Raw genomic sequence first — 10115 nt, 5'->3', positions numbered from 1 at the left:
CATGGAAAACTTGATTTTTAGGGCAATCTAATACACAACCACTAGCAAAAGCTTGCTCCACGAAGAGAGCTAAATCGGTTCACCATTGAGAACAAACTAGCACTATGGTGAGAAAAACTGGCGACCCTAGCTTGTGCTGGACCTAGCCTCAGTAGCCAAGTTGAGCATTGAATCAATGTTCCCCATTAAGAACAAACTAGCACTATAGTGAGAGTAACTAATTAATTTTTTGAATAGTTGAGCTATAAACATATGCAATAATGCAATAGACTAACAAACAAAGAATTGCCTTTTTGATGATATATGGGACACCATACAATAATGTGAATAATAACCATAAGCATTGCTCTAATATTGACAAGGGAAATCCACAGAGAATGAAAAGAATATACCTTTTTTTTAAAAAAATAACACAATTTCTCATTATTTCACTAACAATGACTTTAGTTATTGATCAGTGGTTGCTACTTTACCAGGCTAGGTTAACCTAAACAGAGCTGGGTACCTTTGCTTGAAGTTGTCTTAGAGCCTAACATGAGAACATGAATAGAGGCTGCCAAGTATGGTGTTGAGCTACAGAGGATTGTTAGGTAGCTGGGAGTGAGGAATGGTAACATGCAAGCATGTTCTCTTCATTAGGATGTGAATGTTTGTCCAATAAGTTGGACAATCAGAATTTGCTACAAAGGTGATGTCCAAATCTTTATGACTTCCCTAACTGATTATGATATGTTTTGTGTTTGCAACTTTTTGTTCATAGTGTTTTGATTTGATGGTTCATCGTTAAACCAACTTATATACATGTCAAAAAAAATCTACCTTGTTTTAAATGATGCCATAAATTCAATCTCTGCAGGGAAAAAAATTACTTCGTATAATTATTTGATAGCGTAAATAATTTTGCAGTTGTTTATGTGGCTACTTGGTGACGTCCATGTAGCTAAATTGCTAGTTATACCAAGGAATATGCATAATTATGCATAATTACAGTTCACTAGTATAATGGCCGTGCTAACGCTACGGGTTATATGAAATTCAAAATTATTCTATCAAATTTAAAATACTTAGTTGCTAATTGTGCTTTGTCAAAACTATTTCCATATAAGTTATTGTCGCAATTTAAGACTCTTCTAAAATTCAAGAGGAAAGAAATTGGATCTCTTAAATCAACTCAAACTTCAAAATTTGGTGTTAGCAGAAAAAAAAATCACTCCATATAATTGAGTCCATGCAAAAAGATAATATGTTTCTTGGAAGTGAAACATGAAGGAGGATAACAGGTCTTACAGTTCATTGGTTTCATGTGCTCAATTATTCATGCCACATTTTTAAAGGAAAATTTTATCCACTATTATTTCTTGACATGACAATACACTAGGAAACCAAAAGTACAAACTCATTTTCTGCGACACTAGATTATGAGATTTATTTACCACTCAATCTGCTCTATAAAGATTAAAGAAGATCAGAGATTGTACGAGAAACCTGCCTATGGGATGAACCTTCTGAGGTTGCTGAGGTTGCTGTCCTCAATCTTAACCTTCTCTTTAGGCATTGTTTAGTTCTCAAAAAATTTTGCAATTTTTTTTTCAGATTCCACGTCATATCGAATCTGTAGACGTATGCATGGAGTATTAAATATAGACGAAAGCAGCTGTACTAAAAAGATCAATCCAGATACAGCTTTGCTACTTAAGCGCTGTCTCCATTTGAGACATGTTTCTTAAATGATATGTTAACATATTTGCAATATTTAAATTGAATAGCCAATCTTGAGCGTATTCTCACTTGTTAATTTGGTAAATGTGGTATAAGCAAATTTTTAGCATTTACAGTAAATCTCTTTTTTTGTTTGGCTAAATAGATTAGGCCTTGTTTAGTTCATCCCGAAATCCAAAAAGTTTTTAAGATTCCATGTCACATCAAATCTTGCGGCACATGCATGAAGCATTAAATATAGACAAAATCAAAAACTAATCACACAGTTTAACTGTAAATCGCGAGACGAATCTTTTGACCCTAGTTAGTCTATAATTGGACAATATTTACCACAAACAAACGAAAGTGTTAAGCGAAATCCAAAATTTATTCACATCTAAGGCGCCTCAAGCTCCCAACGGTCAAAATGTCCATTACTCCGATGCGGCCATTCAAAAAACCCAAAAGGATAGCCAATTTGAACGCAGGTCATGCCTTGCGGCATCCACCTGTGCTGGTGTGCAAACCGCGTAGACTGTTCAGGTGCGGTTTGGCCGGAGACATCCAGCTAGACCTACATGTCAGGGACACACAGTCCAGTAGACCTAGCCTATCTCTCGGATATGCCGTACCATCCCCTGTTCAGGGATCGAGGCAGGCAGGGCAGTCGCCCGTGCTCCCCATTCACGAGCCAACCATCCCCAAACACGCGGTGGTTGTTGCGTCCTCTAACTGACGCGTGGGGTCACACCTGTGGACCCGCAGCGACAGTGACCAAACAGATCTGCAACGGCTGTACACGTATCTCTGCAAGTGAGAAATTATCGCATTTTGAAGCTGTGATGGACCCACGGACGAATTGACGGATGTACCCCCAGCACGCCCCACTGTTGATGGCTTGATGCCGGCCTACCTGAGGAAGTATACTGTATACCTGAGTAGTAAGTGGCAGAGGCGCAAATATTTGAACAATCCGAGGGCCATTCTGCCTGCAGCCCCTCGAACTTTCCCGCCTGAAACCCTCTCGCCTCCCTTGCCGTCTCCTAAAATATAGGGCCATAGAACAGTGCCCACTAGTCTCTGCTCTCGGCCTGTTAACTGTTCTGCGTTCCCCTTCTACGGAGTATTTCTTGCCCCCACTGAATTTTTTTATACTGATTAAATTGTCTTCACTCGTGGGAAAAATCAAGTGGCAAGGTATGTTTTGAGATCTCATTTGTTTTCATCTTCGAGTTGCTCTTGATGGAATGCTAATCTGATAACTGTCGGGAATGAATTTTTTTGGCGTTTTTTTTCTTCTTCTTCTCTTGTTTGGATATGAATTTCTGCGGTACGGCAATACTTTATCTGAATCCTCCATCGGAGTGCAGTTTCCGCATGTTTTGTCGCACACTCCCAATTTGTGTTGCTAGTTTGGCACTACTGGCTTAGGGTTGTAGTCTCTTCGTGTGGGGTAGTACTAGTACTGTTCTGATAGTGTCGGGATGAAATGGGTTTTAGGGTTTTAGATCTATGGCTGATCTGGGATTCTTTGTTGACCATTTTGGCAGGGCTTGATCTGGTTGGCGACCCATGGTGGGAGGAATGGTAGTCGCCGTGCCGAATGGGGTGAAGGCGGATGGCGCCCTAGCCGCCGCCGTCGCCGCCAAGGCAGATTCTCCTAAATCCGTTCTGGAGGACGAGGTGATTCTCTGGCCTAGCAGATTTGTGTGTTCTGTGTGCCGAAGTTTTCCAAAGATTTTTACCTTTTGGGATGTTTATAGTGCTGACTGGTGGTTTTTTTTGGGGGTTGCAAAATTAGAAAATTTCTGAGTCCAAGACTGGGAACGCCTCCTTTGCCACAGAGTCATTTAAGCAAGAGCAAGAGCACTCTGACGATCTTGTGGATGCAAGTTCGTCCCTGCCTGTTGACCATGAAATCGACAGTGCTGGTGTGCCCCCTGTTGTTAAGGCAGTCAAGGACGAAGAGCAGCTTCTGGAGCCCGTCAAGCAGGATAAAGTTGATGATGAGGATGCAAGTTTATCTATACCTATTGACCTTGAGGCCAAGAATGGTGATGTATCCCTGATCACAGAAGCAATGAAAAAGGAAGAAGAGCAGCTTGAGGAGGCGCGGATTAAAGCAGAGGAAGAAGAGGAAGCCAGGAAGAGGGAGGAAGCTGCAAAACTTGCTTTTGATCCTAAGGCGCGGTATAGCAAATTAGATGAGCTGCTGACGAAGACACAGCTATATTCAGAGTTCCTGCTTGAGAAAATGGATAAAATTGCTGATGTATGCATCTCTCATTGCGTGCTGACTGTTTTTCTTATGCTTCTTTGCTCTATTTATTTGTGTTTCTTTGCTGATGATCATGCTGTTGCATGGTTGTTAACCAGGAAGTCGAACCTCAAGGTGAAGAGTCACCAGTAGAGGAGAAGAAGAAAGGACGTGGCCGAAAGAGGAAAGCTAAGGCTGCACCACAATACAATGATGTGAGTGCAGGATTCGTAAATTGTTCTGTCTTTTTTTTTGCTTGGTGTTTTCTATAGATAGACTATGCGGATGTTATGTTGGGCATATAATTACTACTGCATTGTCTTGTCTGCTATTCTAAATTTCCACCAACATACAGTTTTTTTGTGCATGTGTGGGAATTATGGCAGGGATGACGATGGGCTGGTTTGTTCAGTTGTAGCTTCCTTCTGTTGTACTTCACAAACTAAGAAAATACTCCATCCCAAATTATAAGTCAATCCAAGAATCTTGGAGTCAAAGCATATTAAGTTTGACCAACTAAGTATCATTATGTCTTCATTAGCTATATTTTCATAGTATATCTATTTGATTTCATAGATCTTTGTAATTCTTTCTATAATTTTAGTCAAACTTGAGATGTTTTGAATCTCCAAGATTCTTGGAATGACTTATAATTTGGGATGGAGAGAGTATAACTGAAAGGTGTTTGAGGAGATGGGTTCAGAGCAGGTGCATAAGAATTAGGATATCAGTATATATTTCATGGTTTGTTTGATCGTATAGAATTTTGGAGCTTGCTCTGTAAGCTAATACACAAGAAAAGAAGGGTTGACAAATGACTAATATTCGCATATTAAACCTCATGTTAGTTTTTTATCAGTTCTAGCAACCATAAACAAAATATATTTTTTTCAGAAAAAGGCTAAGACAGCAGTGGCAGCCATGCTTACAAGATCCCGTGAAGATCGCCTTGCTGATGATTCTACACTCTCGGAAGAAGAAAAGTGTACAAAAGAGCAAGCCAATCTTGTGCCTTTAATGACTGGTGGGAAGTTGAAGTCATACCAGATCAAGGGTGTGAAGTGGCTAATTTCGTTGTGGCAGAATGGGCTAAATGGGATACTTGCTGACCAAATGGGCCTTGGGAAAACAATCCAGACAATTGGATTTCTTGCTCACCTGAAGGGGAAAGGCATGCATGGTCCATACATGATAATTGCTCCTCTTTCCACTCTCTCAAATTGGGTGAATGAGATCTCGAGGTAATTATCTCAAGGCATTCTTTTTTCTGCGCCCTTATCATCAGTGTTCTAATGCCAAGACACTTGATTCCAGGTTTGTTCCATCTGTTACCAGTATCATTTATCATGGAGATAAAGTGGCCCGGGCTGAGATAAGAAGAAAATTCATGCCTAAAACTGCTGGTCCTGATTTTCCTATAATAGTGACTTCATTCGAGGTTGCCATGTTAGATGCAAGGTTTCTTGCTCACTATCAGTGGAAGTACGTCGTTGTGGATGAGGTGACAAAAAGACAGATGCTATATATTATTGCTCTTTTATGGCCTTTTTCCTATTTTGTATTCACGTGTCAGATCTATGATTTCTACAGGGGCATCGGTTGAAAAATTCTAAGTGTAAGCTATTTAGGGAGATGAAGCGCATACCAATGGCTAACAAGCTCCTTTTGACTGGGACACCTCTTCAGAACAATCTGGCAGAGCTGTGGTCACTATTGAACTTCATTTTGCCTGATATATTCTCATCGCACCAGGAATTTGAATCATGGTATGATTCACACATGACTTCAGCTGGCCACCATTTCCCATTTGTACTTCTTATATATGTCATTCCATTTGTAGTCTCAGTTTTCAGCACTGAGGCACAAATACCAATTACTGGATGCACTTTTGCACTCATCAGCGACTTGTGCAAGCTATGCATCTAGACATAGCATATATCTAGAAAAGCCAGAACCACTTACAATTTGGAACAGAGGAAGTAGAATTTTGGCTTAGCTTTCATTTTATTCTGGTGTGCTCTTGATAGCTTTTTTAATTATTTCTTGGCCATTCAGATTCACAGAGGATTAATTTCTTGTCCTCAAAAGCTATCTTTATGCGGTAAACCAATGCAATACATTCTATTAAAAAAAGTACCCAACTGCATTCTCAGTTTCATCACCATGCTTTTATATACATGGTTAGAGACATTGGATTAATAAAGACTGTAAATGCTTATTGGGATGTCTAACCCATAAGAAGGTTGCTCCCATTGAAATGCAATTTCCTAGAGTATCAGACATTCAGACTTGTGTATTGCTGATATATTGTGCACTCACACATCATATTTGTTGCCATGTCTGTTAAATATCAATAAAGATACACCAATGGCCCATTTATATTTGGTTCTGAGTTCTGGCACACTACTTACCAAAATGCACCGATGGTCCTTAGTAATATTAACATGTTTATGAGGAATAGCAATATATAGATGGATGGCAATTACATATGTATAACATCACAACCTGGTCATTCTTGCTAAGTATAAGTATTCTATGCATTATATTGATTTGTTCTGCCTCTGTTGTAATGACACCTATCTTCTTGAAGGTTTGACTTTTCTGCGAAAGGAAGTGAAGAACCAGAAGAAACTGAAGAAAAAAGAAGGGTCCATGTTGTTTCAAAGCTTCATGCCATTTTGCGTCCATTCCTTCTGAGACGGATGAAGGAGGATGTAGAACAGATGCTTCCACGGAAGAAAGAGATAATCATTTATGCTAACATGACTGAGGTTCAGAAGCGAATCCAGGATCACTTAGTTGAGAAAAGTTTTGATGTCTACTTGAATGAAGAATCAGATATTGGTATCACATTCGTGTTTATTCCTGTTTATTAGACTTATATTCCATTACATGTCTAATTTAATAACCTTGTAATTTGACATCATTTTGGTTTCCTGTAGTGTTGCGGAAACCTGGCATCAAGGCAAAGCTAAATAGTCTTTGTATTCAATTGAGGAAGAACTGTGCCCATCCTGATCTTTTGGAAGCTGCATTTGGAACAACAAGTATGCCCACTTCTTTGGTTAGTTTGCGTGCTTGTTTTCTTCTGATTTCTCGTTACATGGTTGTCTATGTGTTTTTGCAGGCTTGTATCCACCTGTTAATAAGCTTTTAGAGCAATGTGGCAAATTTCAGCTTCTGGACAGGCTACTAACTTCCCTACTTGCACGCAAGCACAAGGTATGGTTTTATCATGAACTTGTTACCGAAGTTTGTGTTTTTTTATATCTCTGACCTCAACTTTAGATCAACTGATATATATTTGTAGGTTCTAATATTCTCACAATGGACAAAAGTTTTGGACATTCTTGAGTATTACCTAGATTCAAAAGGCCTCGGGGTTTGCAGAATTGATGGCAGTGTTAATTTGGAAGAGAGGCGGCGGCAGGTAACATGCTAGCCTGTGCCAATATATTACTCCCTCCATCCCAAATTATAAGACATTTTCTAGATGTGTAGCAAAAGTAATGTATCTAGAAAAGCCAAAACGTCTCATAATTTGGGATGGAGGGAGTACTATTTTTCTAAAGAGCATTTAAACTCTGAGGAATTGCACTATGCTTGGTTGTACTGTGTTAGAGATTTTGGTACATGTATAGGTCAACGACTTTTTACTTGCACCATTCTGATGGCACTTTGCATGTAATCACACATTATTGAAAACAAAAAAAATGTCTGTTTGGTGATTGTGACTAGTGTAATCTTATTTTGTTGATATACTGTTTGTGTTCAGTACGATTGTTTTTTTTTTGTTTTTTTTTTTTGCAAAGTCAGTACGATTGTTATTGAGGCTTCCCAATTTCTCATTCCACATCAGCACATCCAAATGACAAATTCTTTAGTTTGCCAGTGCATCATGCTTTCCCTCCAATGATCCCACCACAGAAAACCCATGATTTACAGTAGCTAGGAATCACAGCACTACCTATTGTTGGGTAAACACTAACAGAGTTAAAGTTGCTTTTTGAGGTTTTATGTTGCTCCTTTTTTTCTGCTTGATGATCATCTATCTGTCGCTACTTTTACTTCACACAAAAAATCTTTTGCTACTGTTTTCTGTCACAGATAGCAGAGTTTAATGATGTGAATAGCAGTCTGAATGTCTTCATTCTGAGCACGCGGGCTGGTGGGCTTGGTATCAACCTTACTTCTGCTGATACATGTATCCTATATGACAGTGACTGGGTAATTTTCTGTCAAGACTATTATACTCATCAGAAAAAATGTTCATAAGAAAGCCTATTTTTTAATTAAAAGATGTGTTCTTGCTGGCTACTTTTGTTGGCTGCTGATTGACTTATTAACCTGCTAGTTGTAAATTGTAATATGCTGTACGTTTACTTGATCCTCCAGAATCCTCAGATGGATCTGCAGGCCATGGATCGATGCCACCGGATTGGTCAAACACGCCCAGTGCATGTATATAGGCTGGCAACCTCACATTCTGTTGAGGTACGGTTCAGTGATCTGTTTTTCAGACTGGTCACTTTGGCTATTGTCTCAGGTTTACTCAGCTTTTCACCATTTGCAGGAACGTATCATCAAGAGAGCTTTTGGGAAGTTAAAGCTAGAGCATGTGGTGATAGGGAAGGGACAGTTTGAACAAGAAAGAGCAAAGCCTAATGTCTTAGCGGTAACCATTTCATCATAACTCCCAAGTATATTTAAGTGGTTACTACTGCGTAGACGACAACAAAACAAATACCATTGAAAAATTGTCGTTGGTGTCTTTTCCCATGGGATGCAGGAGGGGGAGCTGCTGGCGCTGCTTAGGGACGAGCAGGACGAAGAAGACCGGATGATCCAGACCGACATCAGCGATGAAGACCTCTTGAAGCTGATGGACCGCAGCGACCTGTCCGGACCACCTGGTGCTGCCGATGCCACACCACTGATCCCGCTGAAAGGTCCTGGCTGGGAGGTCGTGGTGCCAGCCAAGAGCGGTGGCGGTATGCTCTCGTCGCTCACCAGCTGAGCGATGTCTGCACCATGTTTGGGTGCCCATTTTGCTAGCCACTCGTCAAGCTGACGATGAGGCGCGTGCTGGCCGCTGATCAGGCGGATATTTTGCATATATGCCCCCGAAAAACTGTTGACCTGGGTGTTCAGCCTGCAGCAATAGGTTAGGCTGTGCTGTGAACTTGTGATGCTCTCTTTAAGATAGTCCTTGCACTGATGTAGCTTTCTGTTGTTTGAACTGCTGCCTCAGAGCACCAAATAGTGTCCTTATTATCAGGTCTACACTGTTTTTGTGGTATGTGTCAGCGTGTGTGAGTTCAAACGAAGGTCTGCCATGCCTTTTGGACCTCTACTTACCACGAAGGCCTGCATGGCCAGCCTATATAGGAAGCTAAGAACGAAGGAAGAAGTCCATTTCAGGTCCCTTAACTTTTGCAAAAGTCTGTTTTTCATCTCTAAACTTCAAAACCGGGTAAAATACATCTCTCAATTTGTGAAACCATGCATATATAGTATGCTTTAGTACAAAATTTTTATTGTAGCTTTAGATCTATGTTTTTCTATAATTAATTAGAATAATTCATAGTTATAGTTTGTATGGTCCAATTGTGGTGAATTTTTTATGTTAGACTAATTATTATATGTTTAAACTATGCTAAAAATTTCATACTCATTAGATCATATATAACTTAGTTATAGATTTATTATAATTTAACAAGCATAAACCTAAATAAATCTATAACTCAGTAATACATGATTCAATGAGTATAAATTTTTTACTATAACTCAAACATAGAATAATTAGCTCACCATATAAATTTCATCACAATTAGACTATAGAAAATGTAGCTATAATTAATCTAATTAATTACAGAAAAACATAGATCTAAAGATGCATAAAAAAAATTTGTACTAGAACATACTATATTATATATTCAATGTGTAGATCTACTGATCTAAAGTCCAATAAAATTGAGTTTTCTATTTTATGATTTTTATGTGATTTATTGTGATTTTTCAAAAAATTCAGCCAAAATAAATAAAAAGAAAAAGCTAAAACCACTTTCAAAACCAGGTCAAGGATGTAATGTGCACGGTTTTAAAAGTTGAGGGATGTATTTTGTCCGGTTTTAGAGTTCAGGGATGAAAATTAGACTTT

General features: G+C 39.1%; 1 protein-coding gene across 1 annotated transcript; it reads left to right on the top strand.

Annotated features, from left to right (window-relative positions):
• On the top strand, positions 2642 to 9370 carry LOC8059982 (ATP-dependent DNA helicase DDM1). Its single transcript, XM_002466506.2, has 15 exons — positions 2642 to 2895; positions 3249 to 3381; positions 3500 to 3970; positions 4075 to 4170; positions 4850 to 5196; positions 5270 to 5456; positions 5546 to 5721; positions 6546 to 6799; positions 6898 to 7002; positions 7083 to 7177; positions 7266 to 7385; positions 8063 to 8182; positions 8351 to 8449; positions 8529 to 8630; positions 8745 to 9370. The coding sequence occupies exons 2-15, from the start codon at positions 3271 to 3273 to the stop codon at positions 8970 to 8972; spliced, it is 2511 nt and encodes an 836-aa protein (XP_002466551.1). The 5' UTR covers positions 2642 to 2895; positions 3249 to 3270; the 3' UTR covers positions 8973 to 9370.

The sequence above is a fragment of the Sorghum bicolor genome, chromosome 1 (genome assembly GCF_000003195.3).
Source record: "Sorghum bicolor cultivar BTx623 chromosome 1, Sorghum_bicolor_NCBIv3, whole genome shotgun sequence".
Taxonomy (NCBI): Eukaryota; Viridiplantae; Streptophyta; class Magnoliopsida; order Poales; family Poaceae; genus Sorghum; species Sorghum bicolor.
The sequence above is the reverse complement of the archived record's forward strand: the minus strand, read 5'-3'. Positions and strand labels throughout refer to the sequence as shown.